The sequence below is a fragment of the Pogonomyrmex barbatus genome, unplaced genomic scaffold, assembly GCF_055798465.1.
Source record: "Pogonomyrmex barbatus isolate J1 unplaced genomic scaffold, ASM5579846v1 scaffold8, whole genome shotgun sequence".
Lineage (NCBI taxonomy): Eukaryota > Metazoa > Arthropoda > Insecta > Hymenoptera > Formicidae > Pogonomyrmex > Pogonomyrmex barbatus.
In genome coordinates, this window is record NW_028297182.1 from 2,549,874 (window position 1) to 2,564,779 (window position 14,906).

The 14,906-nt window shown below is 37.5% G+C and overlaps 2 protein-coding genes across 3 annotated transcripts in view; both read left to right on the forward strand.

The window, feature by feature from the left end:
• Positions 1–101: 101 nt before the first annotated feature.
• LOC105429417 (ATP-dependent DNA/RNA helicase DHX36) lies at positions 102–6,100 on the forward strand. Its single transcript, XM_011642416.3, has 14 exons — positions 102–384; positions 1,189–1,704; positions 2,021–2,210; positions 2,301–2,475; positions 2,565–2,713; positions 3,153–3,285; positions 3,407–3,599; positions 3,883–4,147; positions 4,242–4,534; positions 4,619–5,045; positions 5,143–5,351; positions 5,445–5,530; positions 5,602–5,693; positions 5,785–6,100. The coding sequence occupies exons 1-14, from the start codon at positions 324–326 to the stop codon at positions 5,882–5,884; spliced, it is 2,889 nt and encodes a 962-aa protein (XP_011640718.2). The 5' UTR covers positions 102–323; the 3' UTR covers positions 5,885–6,100.
• A 1,588-nt stretch (positions 6,101–7,688) lies between these two features.
• The window catches only part of E23 (ABC transporter G family member E23), a 123,395-nt gene continuing 116,177 nt past the window's right edge, over positions 7,689–14,906 (forward strand). Inside the window, exon 1 of one of the 2 annotated variants that reach the window (XM_089084090.1) lies at positions 7,689–9,239. The gene's annotated coding sequence lies outside the window, so the exon portion shown is untranslated. Of the gene's footprint in view, positions 9,240–9,270; positions 10,812–14,906 lie in introns of those variants that run through there. The other variant, XM_089084091.1, reaches the window with a different exon arrangement.

Genomic DNA, 14,906 nt, shown 5'->3' on the forward strand with positions numbered 1-14,906 from the left:
CTTAACGACAAATGTGATTGGTCAATTCCAATCGGCCGATTAAATTAATCGAAGAGTGGGTGAAATTGACCCTAAATGCTGCAACAAACGATGCTTTTTGAACGTATTGATTGGTTACAAGATAGAGAACTTTTGGAGACTGGTAAACTTCACTAGCCTATAACCAATCAACACATTTCAAGAGTTCATGCGACAAACCAAATGAAAGCTAAGGTTAGGTCGAACTGTCTGTGAAAAAATTGAACGTCGTTGACGCGACGATGGTCCAGTGTGCGAATTAGATCGGGTGGAGTCGGGTCTATATTGGCGATTTTTCCACAAAAATGTCGCATCGACATGGTTTTAGAGGCATTCCACATTCCTTCGCGCGTCGTAACAGAGAAGGTAAAGATCGAAGTTCCAACGAGGAAATGTCATCACTATTGTACGAGTGCCTTCTCGATTTTTATTTTCAGTGTGAAATCGTCATATTTTGAAAAAAAAAAAAAAAACAATTAACATCAATTTTTCAAGTTCTTAGTTTCTTACTCATATATAGTTTTTACACTTTCTCTTGTAAATTCTTTGGAATTATCAAATCATCATTAATAATAATCCAATTCAATTATCTAATCAATTATAATTTGAGTTTGATGAAATAACTTAGATTATATTTTAAAGTTTAACAGTTATTGTTTTGTTTATAGGATTTTTTATTTTTTATGAAATTAATTTATTTATAAAAAGAAAATTAATTTTATAGGACATTATAGCAATTATAATTTTAGTATCCAATATAATTTAATGTGAAAATTAGGCTTCCCTGATGGTACTAAGCAAAAGTTTTTTGTTAAATTAGTCTGTAATAATGTTTACTGTTATCAAGATAGATATTTAATTATTCATACCTAAAATAAATTGAAAATATTCTGTTTATAATTTTTTAATTCTTAGTGTTAAGTTTTCCATGAGTTAAAACAAATAAAATTTTTATCAGTATGTAATATTCTTTAAACCTGATTATTTGTTTTTTAAATTTTAAATATTTTTGTTTTTTGAAGACTTGATATTTTGGCTTTAAACTAATAACCATATTCTATTTTTTTTTATTTTAAGTATATATTATTATGTAATAAATATAAATTATATTAAAGAAAAAAAAATATTAACACAATTCATTATAAACACAATTCATTATAAATTTTTTAGAACAGTCACAGTCATCTCCATCCCAACGTGGAATGGCACACAATCGAAGACCTTCTGGGCTAAGAGGAAAAGAAATAGGATTATATTACAGAAACAAAAATAGAGAGAGACAAAAGGAGACTTCAATGCTCAAATTTTCACATGAAGTACAGCAAAGAATTGAAGCTATATTGAACAAGTCCAAGAGCTTTTATGATTCATTTTCTCATGAAAATTCCAACCTTGGACATGACAAATATCATAAAATTCATGATATTCAATTTAAAAGAAAATTTTTAAACATTGTATATGGTGATATGCAGGAAAACATTGCCAAAGCTATGAATTTGACATCAAAGTTGCAAAGAAATAGTAACTTGGATAAAATATTACAAGATGAATACAAAGAAAAGCAAAGTCAGAATGATTATCAAAATATGTTGGCATTTCGATCAAAATTACCAGCATATAAAAAAAAATCAGAAATATTGCAGTTGATTGAAGATAATCAAGTTGTTGTTATTAGTGGGGAAACTGGTGAGTTGCAAAAATTATTTGCTTATATGGTAGATAAAACATTTCTATAATATTTATGGAATACAAAATTATAAATAAAGAAATTTGATTTTGAGTATCTTAAATTCAGGCTGATGCAATTTTCAAGTTTTGTTCTGGGAATGATTAGCGCTATCATGTTATTCTATCTTTATCTTCTTTATCGTACATTAGATGTAAATTAAGGATAGAATGACGCGATAGCACTGATAGCTTCCCGACATATACTCTCAGCTGCTTGCATTTTGTTCTAATAATTAATCAATTATTAGTAATGATGTTTCTGAAAAAATTTCAGGCTGTGGTAAAACTACACAAGTCGCACAATTCATATTGGATGATGAATTGGAAACTGGAAATGGTAGCATTACTCGAATAGTTTGCACACAGCCTAGAAGAATCTCAGCTATTTCTGTTGCCGAGCGAGTAGCTGCAGAAAGAGCAGAGAAGCTTGGAAAATCTGTTGGTTATCAAATACGACTTGAAAAGTAAGTTTATATAAAATGTCTATATCATATATTATTTTAATAGCAAAATGTGACATTTTTTTAAACTACCTTGATGTCATTTGTGTATAGAATTTCCTCACGCGAACAAGGAAGCATATTGTTTTGTACTACTGGTATATTATTGCAATTTATGAAGATTGATCCAGCATTAAAAAGTTTCTCTCATGTAATACTGGATGAAATTCACGAGCGTACCACGGAAAGTGATTTTGTTATTACATTATTAAAACAAGTTATTCCAAAAGTAAGTTTTAATACTCTTAAAATTAATGTATGTTTGTACTCGGATTGCATATTGATTGCTTATTTAATTTATTTCTATTTATTTGTTAGAGAACAGATTTGAAAGTTCTTTTGATGAGTGCAACATTGAATGCCGAAAGCTTTTCAAAATATTATAACAATTGTCCAATGTTACACATACCAGGATTCACCTTTCCTGTAAAGGAATTTTATTTAGAAGATATTTTGTCACTTTTAGAGTAGGTATTGACATATTATTAAGATTATATGTATAGATATATTCATATATTCACATGGATTAGTTTATGATTTTCGAAACGGAATATTTCATATTTAAAACTATTAATTTTTTAATCAGCCTTTTATATAAAATGATTATATATATATATATATATATATATATATATATATATATATATAAATTAAGGCATATACATAAAATAAAATTCTGGATTAAAATTAAAATCAATTACTGCAGCCATGCATTATTTCATATTAAAATTGATATATGATCAAAATTGATAATTATGACAAAAATTTTAATTAATTATTTGATATTAGCATTGATGCATGTAACAAAAATTTGAGTTAATTATTGAATAAATTTTTAGATGACTTGATTCTATATGTATGAGAAGATTAATATGAAAACAAAGTATATTTTTTTAAAACTTTTAGTCATAAATTTCCTGTGCCACCACCAGAACCTACAGGCTACAGGAAACATTTGAAAAGATACAAAGAACAACAACATAAGAAAGAAGAATTCTTAGATGTAATACAACCTTATGTTAGACAACTTATAGCTGAGGTAAATATGAATTATAATATTTTTTATTGTGCTTGAAATGGATTATATTTTAAACAAGTATAAAAATTATTTAAAATTGTATTATAATTTTTTTACATTAGCATATTTTATGTAATTACAGAAGAAACATGACATACGTGTTATTCAGCAATTACGGAATCCGCTTAGTGAAGATCTTTCATTGATTCTAATAGAAAAACTAGTTAGATATATTTGTAATACGAAAGATCCTGGAGCTATTCTTATTTTTTTACCTGGTATGATGGATATATCAAACTTGTGTAAAATGATGTTAGGGCCTGATTATCCAAGTGGTAAGTATTTCTATTATGAACACGATGCTATACCGAATGCAAATATATATCGCCTTTATATTTAATTTTAATTTATATGTTATGATATATATTAAATATTGAATTAACTAATCTTTTTAAATGAAATTGAATTCTTTTGCATCTTTGATTAATAACGTTACTGAGTTTGTAGCTATTTTGATATTGTCTGGTATATATTTTATATTTAACATTAAGATTATATATACGATTTTAATGAAAAATTAACAAGATATGGAAATACAAAAATGTTCTTTTTTTATAGACAAGTACATCATTTATCCTCTTCATTCACGCATGCCTACAGTTGATCAGAAACTTATATTTAGAGAACCTCCTCGTGGCGTTCGTAAAATAATTATTGCAACTTCAATCGCTGAAACGTCAATAACTATAGAAGATGTTGTGTATGTAATAGATAGCGGAAGAACAAAGTTCGGAAAATTTGATGTGGAAAAAAATATTCAGACTTTAGAGCCTGAATGGGTATCCTTAGCTAATGCTAAGCAAAGACGTGGTAGAGCTGGCAGGTGTGATATCTTTAAATTAAAAAAAAAAAAATACATTTTATTAAATTTCTATATAGTTAAAACTAAATAATTATATTATTTATGTTCTTTATAGAGTTAAAAGTGGGGAGTGCTATCATATGTATACAAAAGCTCGAGAAATGACATTTGCTCAATATCCATTGCCAGAGATGTTGAGAACACGCTTAGAGGAGGTAATTTTGCAAATAAAAATTTTGCAGCTGGGAAAAGTCAAACAGTTTCTAGCTACTGTCATGGATCCGCCAGATTTAAAAGCTATTCATCTGTCTCTCAATTTACTTGAAACACTTAATGCTCTTGATGAACATGAGAATTTGACTCCTTTGGGTTATCATTTAGCACATTTACCACTTGATCCCAGAACAGGTAATTTTATTGCGATTTTATTGCAAAGCTTATTTGTAATTTCAATGTAATATTTATAATTTGTTTCGTTATATGTTTCATTAGGAAAAATGATCCTATGGGGTGCATTGTTCTCTTGTGCCGAGCCAATATTTGCTATTGCTGCTAGTCTCACATTTAAAGATGCTTTTTATTGTCCACTGGGGAAAGAAGAAATAGCTAATAGTAAAAAGCTGGAACTTAGCATGGAACAATTTAGTGATCATGTTGCTCTCGCGGAAGCTCTAAGAAGATATGAAGCTACACGTCAAAGAGGAAATGCTCGCCAGTTTTGTCGAGATTATTTCTTGTCTTTTAATACACTGAAACTTCTTTCCGAAATGAAAACGCAATTTGCTCAATATTTATGCGAGATGAAATTTCTGGATAGCGAAAATCCGAGTGATAAAAATGCCAACATAAATTCGGATAACATAGCGTTGATAAAAGCCATTGTCTGCGCAGGATTATATCCTAATGTAGCTGTTGTAAGGTACAAATATTAATTTATTTTTGTTTAACTCCCTGTTTAACTAAAATACTATAATCTTATAATTTGCGTTGATGTATATTGATTCTAACCATTTTAGGAAAATTACTAAAAATGGACCAATTGCTTGGACGCCGGAAGATGGTAGCGTACGTATACATCCGTCGAGCGTAAACAGCAAAGTTCCCTCATTTCCTAGTCAGTACTTGACATACTTCACGAAACAGCGTTCTACTGCGATATTTTTACATGACACTACATGTATAAGTGTACCAATGTTATTGTTTGCCGGACAAAATATGTCGATAAGTAAATATAAATTTTCCATTTTTTAACATGTTCATTATTTAATTATATTAATGATATATTAATGCATATGTGATAACATATAACATATTTCAGGGCGAGAAAGAGGATATTATGTAATTAATACATTGAATTTTTCGGAAAATATTATTTGTGAATCGAACACTGCGGAAATGATACAGGTACATAATATATGCATATTCTTAGAGGAAATAGAAGATACATTATTTTGTAATAATTTCTCATAATGCAGGAACTTCAACGTGCTCTAAATAGTTTACTGGAATATAAGATTACGAATCCAGCAATGGTATCTTGGTCAACTTTCGAAGGAGATTTGTTAAAGTAAATCTATATATGATTATTTATCGTAAATGAAAATTAATAAGTACAGTTTTTATGAATATGTAACAAATTTTTGTGCATTATATTACAGCGCAATCATCCAACTGGTATCTCAGACAAATCAAGAAATGGGTTTTGATAATATGCGCGAAAATGCATCTTTGGACGAAGATTCTACTGATGAATATTGATTAATTGTTCATTAATATATTATAAATATTAATTTATTCAATGGCTTTGATATTATTGTTCCGAAATATAAATAATGTCGAAAAATTTATTTTAAAAAAGCTGTTTCTCATCGATTTTTAGCTTTCGTAAAATATTACTTTTATTATCAAATAGCATACAAGCAAATATAAATGTACCAAAAATGACACAAAAATAAATATTTAAATGTAATTGTATATATATATATATATATATATATATATATATATATATATATATTCAACGACATACGATAATGATTGACGTTAAATAATAATCAAGAGTAATCATCATTTAAATTATTACCACATAATATATACATATCTTGTGGCCTCAATCCTAGTAGTACAAGATTTTAATATATAAAAGAGAAAACGGTCATAACGCGATCAATATCCCTATTCTAAAAATATTTCCCGATTCATACAATCTAAAATAATTTTTTAGATAATATGCAAGGCTATAGAATATATTTAATTTTAATACAAAATATCTCTATCGTTCCGAAATAATCGATTGTACAAAATGTCAAAATGTTACAAAAATGAAAACGAGAAAAAAGATTGAAAAAAGAAAAAAGCGATATATTAAAAATATTAACAAATTACAATTAGATGAATCTTTACTAGTTAAAAAACGAATCTACTAATATTTGAGAACAGGTTTAGAACGTTTAACGTTTGAAAGTTCTAAAAAAAGATCAGAGTTATTATATTAAAAATAAAGACTAAAGTATAATTTTTTAAGATCTTTATACATTCGAAGAAATAAAAACGCATCATTTGTCACACATATTCTACCCATTCATGATAATTAAATATTTGGGAATCACGAGAGAGAAAAGCGCGGATGCATGGATTCTTTGTCTTCGGTGAAATGCGAAATGTTTGAGATTCACGAGCCTCGAGAAAAACGCAAAAACACTGATTGACTATTGATTTTGTACGTATAAACGACAATATTCTAAAATGTTTACAGCCGCGTGTTTAATCGTAAGCATAGCCGAGCGACAAGCGGCAGCTGCCATTTTCCTTCCGTCGTCCATCCACGTAGGGTGACGAGTTTCGATCGGGTTATCAACGGGAATTGTTCGCAGGAGATTACAACGTGAGACGACCTCGCACGCGATTCCTTGGCGCAACGAGCACGTGGACTTTTGACCCGCGTCCATACTTCGCGCGCATCATCAATAAAACGCTACCTTTCCAGTTTCTCCCTGCCTCGTCGCTTCGCGCCGAGGCTTTTGTCATTCATGAACGTAGAACGTACTGCCGTTTCCTCGGCGCTCATTCGCTCCCACGGGCGGCACGAACGAGCGACGCGGGGATGGGCATTCCCTTCGTCGCGCGGCTCGAAAATGCACGATATGATTTACGAGGAGCAATTAATATCTGAGATACCGAGGGTCGCGACTTAATAAATATCGTACGGCACTTTTTTACGAAGCCGCGAACCGCCTTCTCGCACCGTTCGCTTTCTTTATCTAATCCACCGCCGCAATAATGCAGAATGACTCCGCAATCCCGGAATCATTATCTTTCTCTTTGAGGAAAACCGATTTTTTTTTTGTTATTCACTCACAGACACTTACGCACACGTGCGCGCGCGCGCATACGCATCCCTCCTCCTTCTCCTCTTTCTCTCAGATATTTCGTCGGTGTATTATTTAAAGAATGAACCGAGAAACGTCGGGGAAGTCGTGGCTCTCCTTCCCGCGTTTCGGATTTTATTTCCGCGCCTGCGGGCATCCTTAATTGAAAGGATCGCTCCCAGGATACCTGGAATAAATATTACTACACTCGGAGGGGGAGGAGGGGGGTGAGACTTAGGGATCATCTTCCCGCGCGCCGCGCTCTTTTCGATTTTCCTGTAGACACGCGGCATCATCGCTGCGCGTAGTGAGAAAAAAAAAAACGAGCCCGAGGACTGCGGTCTGGCACGAGCTGATAGCCGGCGACGCGAGAGTGGCAAGAGGAGCGAGAGAAAGAGCGGTAGCTCGCGCCGAGGGGGTGGCAAGAGGAGAAGTGGTGGTCGCGCGACGGTGGCGGAGGGAGGCCGCGGATACGCTCAGGCCGATACATGGAGCGCGTAGCGTCTGATTCAGTCTACATTCGACCGTCGCGCGCGTCGTGCCGCGAAGTCGTGTGGTCGAGTCAAGGTCGGGTCGGATTGAGTCGAGCCGAGTCGAGTCCGAGTCCGAGTCCGAGTCACCCCACGGCAAACGAAACGAGAACGTGAAAGGGGGACGTTCGGGTGGTCGGGACACGTAATAAATAAACAGGAACCGGGGGAGGGGGCCGACGGACGCGAGCCGCAGGTTCTTATCGGGCTTGACGGAAAAGGAGGTGAGAGGATGTGAAGTTTGCCGCGGATCGGAGAGACGAGAAGTTTTCGGTGCTCTTTTTCCACATCGGACTCAGAGGTGTTAGACGGGACGATCTCGGACGAGAGTAAAATGAAAAGTTGTAACAGCCGGGCATAGGGGATAGAGGATAACGCCGGAGCGGGCAGTGGACACCGGCTAATTCGTATTGCTGGGGAAAAGGGAAGAGAAAAGAAAAGGGGAAAAAACGAGAGGAAAGAACGTGATACGAGTGCGCGCGAAGTGCGATCGACGCGGGAGGAGGGAAAAAAATCGAGCGATAAATATCGAGCCGGCTGAGAGCTGCGAGCGCGTAAGAAATAAGAATACCGGCGACGCGCGAGCGAGTAAATATACGCCGGCTGAGGTATTGTAATTTTATGTGAGAGAAGGGAATCGACCGCGCGCCAGGAAGGACACGAACGAGTCCTCCGGTAATCCGCGCGGGCGGATAGAAACGACCCGAATCCAGGGATCCAGATGACGTGCGGCGGCGGACTCGCGCGAATCCGCCCGCGAGAGGAGTCTGTGACATGCCATTAGCCGGCGCGCGGCGCGGCGCGCGGTAATGTTTATGCGAGTGGTGGTGCGCAGAGTGCAGGAAGCTGGTAGCGGACTGGACGCGGGACGCAACTCGCGCTGGCGACTTCACGCTCTTGCGACAGGTGCGGGTTATTGCGGCGCCGCCGCCGGCACCATCGTCTCGCGCGGCGATAATAACGCGCGCGATTGTCATTACCCCGGCCGTGGGGCTTGCACCACCGTCGCCGTCGCCGTTGTCCAGGAACAACGTCTCCCCCGTGTCGTCGTCGTCGTCGTCGTCGTCGTCGTCGCCTAAAGGATCGTTTCGCAAGACACGCACCAAAGTGCTACAAGGAGGCCTGCACCATCCAGATGCAGATGCACGCTCGCGTGCTCCGAGAGACCCGAAGGTGAAGATCCGCGGCGAGGGAAGAGAAAACACGGAAAACAGCGTAAGATTTTTCTCTCTTTCTCTCTGTTTTTTTTTTTTTTTCGCTTTTTTTCTTTTTAATCAACAACAGCGCTAACCGAGAGAGCGCCGCTGCTTCTGTCGCGCGGTCTCGCTCGTCTCGTTCCCGTGCGTTCGAGAACAAGAGGAGGAAGACTTGACGTCACGAGTGGGGAAATGAACGGAGAGAGCGCGCGTCTCGGGACGGCTACGACGAAACGAAGAGACGGGCAGAAACGCGCCTCCCGAGACAGCCGGCCTGCTCTCGTTTCTCCCGACGGGAAAAATTGCATCGGAAAATCGAATCGGCACGCGAGCGCCGCGCGCTTGTGTGAGTCCGTGTATGTGTATGCGTCGTGTTCGCCCGTGTTCGTACGCGCGCGCGCATAAGAGAGCTCATGTCGGTGAGAGCGGGTCAGTGAACGATTGCACGCTGCCGCCTCCGCCGCCGCTGCCACCGCCGCTGCCACCGCCGCCGCCGCCGCCGCCGCCGCCGCCGCTGTTGTCGTTGCGAGAGCAACCGAGAGGGAGGATATCTCTTTCTTTCTCTATTCGTCTCTCTTGTTCTCACTCTTTCTTTCTCACTTTACTCCGACGTATATGCACGTGCGAAAGCGAGGAGAAACGTGAAACGCGCGCGTGCGCCGGTCCGTGTGTGTACTCGGCGCCCCAACACATACATACAGAGATACGCACGCATACAAGCACGCACGACACACGTTAACGCATACATGTGCGACGCGCGCGCGCGTATAGAACCCTGCAGGTGCGCGAGTATGCGCGGATAACACGCGCGCGCGTTAGAGACGACAGCGCGCAGCCGAAGAGGAGCAAGAGAAAGAGGAGGAGAAGGAGGAGGAGGAGGTGGAGGAAGAGGTGGAGGCAGAAGAAGAAGAAGAAGAAGAAGAAGAAGAAGAAGAAGCCAGTGACACCGGGAGGGTCGGTTGTTCCTGGTGTATAAAGCGGCCACCGGGATACACCTATATATCCGTGTGCGTGCGTGTGCGCGCGAGAGGGACCGCCGCGTGTGTCGGGAGATCCGCGGATATAAGCGATACGGTGCGCGCGAGGTTCTCTCCCTTTCGTTCTCTTTCTCTCCCTCTTTCCCTTCCTTGTTCCTCGTCTCTCTTTCGCCTCGGTTCTCTCTCTCTCTCTCTCTCTCTCGTGCACTCTCGCGTCGAGCAGAGGAGAAAGAAAAAAGGGGAAAACAAAAGTTCGGACGAAAAGAAATGCGGGTTCGTTGACTGCGCGCCGTCGCCGCCGCGCGATGGCCGCATGCTCGTGCCCGGTGCCGCTGGTGCATAGTGCGCGCGTGACAGGAGCGACGACGACGACGACGACGACGACAGTCAGGACGTCACCGCCGATGATCGTGACGGCAACGACGAAGACGAAGACGACGACCTCGACGACAGAGGTGGTGCCGGCTGCTGCGCGCCGGCCGCTCCACGAGAAGGCAGCGAATCTCTACGCACGCTCCGTTCGGGATTCGACGTCCCGCATTCACCACCGGCATCGGCGGGCGGCGACTGCGGGGCCAACGGCCGCCGGTAAATCCGTCGACGAGATTCACGAGGTACGTGTGCCGCGCCCGTTGAATTTGGTAATTAATCGCGCGACACCGGACGTGGAGCCAGCGAAGAAGCGACGTTGCGGAAAGAGAAAAAAAATCCAGGTCACAGTCGTCTTTTCCGCGTCGAACGAACGATCGTCGAGCGATGTCGGGCCGACTCGGTCGGCCGGAATTCGAGAGAAGAGAATTTTTTGGGAATAAAATTTACAGTGTGCGATATATGTGTGTATCGTGGTGCATCGTAGGAAGAGAGTACGGTTAAATTTGTATGTTTTTTATTTTATACTCGTAATTATAAATGTTTATTGTATAAATATTTCTTTAAAAAAATTGTAAATAAATTGGTGAATGACAGAGCCCAAAGGAGTGCCAGTCTGCTCTCTGAAAGATCTATGATACTTTATATTAAATATTTTACGATTATTTTATAATTAAACATTAATGAAGAATGAACAACTGAGAAGAATTTTAACAACTAGCCAATTATGTGTGTAACCCTGTGAATTACTGTTTTGTCACGTTTCTTGAACAAAGTGTAAAATTTTATTGAAATTTTATTGAAAGAAAAAAGATAAACAGATGTTGCTTTATAAAAAAATAGATAAATTATAATTATAATCATTCTGGAATAATATAATTGTATAGAATAGTATAGTATAGAATAAAAACAGACATAAAATTTTTACGTTAATTTGTTATTTTATTTGTTACTAGTGCAAACTTATATACATAAAAAATTAGAATTATTTGTTCTCCAAAAAAGACAGAATTTGTTATAGCGAATATTGATAAATATTATATACACAAATAATATCTGTATTTTTTATACTTTTTTTTGTTATTTATCTGTTCACGTCGTTTTTTGTTAAAAAATGATTTTTTTGACTATTTTTACTAATGAAATATAAAAACCTTAAAAAACGTATTTTTGTGCAGAAATTTATATTATTAGGTAAACTAAAGTATATAGAGAGTTGCATCTATGATAATAATCTTATATTTTATCTCAGAAATTCTCACAAACTTTATGTGATATTTTCATCATACACCGACTGCTCGAAAGAGTTCATCTTTCTCTCTCTCTCTCTCTCTCTCTCTCTCTCTCTCTCTCTCTCATAACGAGAATTTATTGTACGCCTGACAGACGCGTTGCTGATCCGAGAAATAAATGTCCTCGTTGCCTGTGTCAAGCGAGTTAACTTACCAACGCTGCGACTTGCAACTCGTACCGTTAATACCCCTAGAATTATCATTTCCTCGCGATGTAACGTAAAATTACGCGACATTCAATGAGACGATCAAGGTCGCGCTCATTGTTCTCACGATGCGTCGACCCTCATCGGCGCGAAATCATCGGAATTAGTGTCGTCGTGGTAATAATTGCATATCGATTAATGCAAGTCGCGCCTGTGTTTACCGCTCTTGCCGTTTCGAAGGATTTCTCTTGGAGGAGTCTCTCCTGTCTCTTGACAACTTTGGATTTGCATCGCCGTCGACCGATCGCCTCGCGAAAACGTCCCGAAATGTAAAACGTCAAAACGTGATCTCTCGTCACTCGGTCGCCGACCGTTGACTGGCACGTACGATTTCGCAATTTGTACGTGCGCACGCGAGAAACTATCCTAAACACGACAACCGGGAAGACTCTCGCATAAATCATTGGCGGCAACGTAAGTGTGACTTCGCGTAACAACGGCGTGTCAGCGCCCGAACCTTGATCTTTATCATCGCGTGCGTTAATGATCGTTGTCGGCATAAGTTTCGAGTTACGGGAGAACAATTAGACGCGCCGACTTTAGCGTCAAAAGGAACAAATTGACTTTGGAACGATTCCAATGACGCGAGTCGTACATTCTAATCGGACGGATCGGGGGGCGGGGGGGGGGGGGGGAGGGGACGGGTTTACACGTGATTTTTCTCACGTCTCCGTGCCCCAAGTCCAAGGAAATTGTATAACAGCGTCTCGTGAAATTTACGATCTCGCGGCGACTTTTCGAATCTTTCCTAATGAAATATTGGGGACCTGGCTGAAATAAAACACAGCTGCTCGCTACCGTCAACGGGAACGACAAATCCACATTATGCTATTGTGAAAGCTCGTCAAGTGAGTCATACGGACGTCGAGAGGGCGTCTTTTATTTTATGTAAACACTGGGCAACACTACTAATGGTGGTTAATGTTTACGCTAAATTGTTCTATTGCGATTGTGCTAAATGTAATCATAATCGCGGTAATGCAATATTTAATCAGACATTCAATAGAGAAGAAATAATTATTCGATAATATCTGTACTAGTTTCTTCATATTAATTGCCTAGGAATAACGTTGTGCAATTAGTATGATAAAAATAATGAAGAGCTCGATATTACAAGCGTATTATAATTCATCGTAAATATAATAGAATATTGTTGTAAAACATTCTTGTTAAGCTTTAGTTTCAAACTCAATAATTATGTCTTTTCTCTGTTTTTTTTTTACTCGTCATATAACAAATTTTATCTACGTATCAGAGAATAAGTATCGATTCTATTATTGAGAAATATTACGCTATTAATATATGCATTATACGTTATTAATATACAATTTTTTAATTTTTTCTTTATAAAAATATTACTTTACACACACATTAAGATTATATTCGTAATATTATAAATTAATATTACATAAAAAAAGAGAGAGAAAATAATTCTCTAAGAAACTATAGTTTTGATTATATCTCGAGGAAGGATAATATATGTAAAGCTGTTAAATCTGATAATATTATGCCGTTATCGAACGATTAAATTAAAGAGAGTAGGATCCAAATACAAATAATTCTGCAAATAATTCGTAATTCTGCTTTACATCCTGAAATCTAAACATGAAAATTACGCTCGTAGCGTAATAGGGGTCATCATAATTAGGTCATATTACGCGTAACGGTTACGCTGAAAAGTAATTAAATCGTGGGTGGAAAAGCGTCGATGATTGGCATACCGAATGCGTATCAATTGAATCACAGCTCCTAGATGATTTCGATAATCGTCGAACAAAGAGCTAATTAGGTAGATTGGATAGATTAAAAGGATTAGAGACACTTGTCAGAATTTTTGTAAGCGCGAATTTGCACGACGCGTTCACAAATGTTCGCTTGTTGACTAATACTTAACAGTTGGCGTGCGAAAATTGGCGCGATGCAAATACATGAGTTCTTGCGAGCGATACGTCCAGTGCGAAACGGTGTAGGTCGGTGACACTGTGTTCTATTTCTCAAATGATCTTTGGTTAGCCTTTAATTAATACAAGCGTCGTCACAAGCAGTAAATTAACCGAGATATACAGTATCCTGTCAGTAGAGCGCACACTCGACACGATGCAATGCGATTTTTTTTTTTTTTACAATGAAGTTCTTTTTCTAGTGCGCGATTTTGGTTAAAAAAAAAAAAAAATGCGTGCAATAAATGTATTTTTAATTATTTCAAATGCTTTCAATCTTTCTGTGTGATTTTTTTCTATATGGTATCTTTCTATGTGGGGTTCATTTTTGCATATTTTCAAACCGGATTTTGTACTATCATGCTTCCAGATAATCTTTTATTGCTTTAAAATTTTTATTATTTAAGATTTAAGCACGAAAGCAGATGTGCATATCAATATGAGCATATTTTAAAAATACGATAATTTTATATTTGTCACGATCCTGAGGAAGATGTTACATGATAATCTTTAAAAATGCATCATGTATATTTTCGAATAGTTTACTTTAATACTATTTTTATTGATAAAAATAAAAGAAGCTTAAGGTAACATTGAATTGAATTATTCACGAGAGAGGTGAAATTTATGATATAATTTATTCAGTGTTCATTTCTAAGTTCAGATTATTATTTATAATAATCATGTTAATAATTAGACCAATTAAATTGAAAATAAATTATAATACATAGTATTAAATGAGACTTACAAAAAATAATTCCATTTCTGGCGTATAATTTTTTTAAGCTTGAATATTTTAATATTTGCAAAAATGAATATTATTTTATTATTTTAAGTCACATGCTCACTTTTTTAATAATAAACATTACGCGATTTTAGAGTGAAGGAATTTAATAACAGCG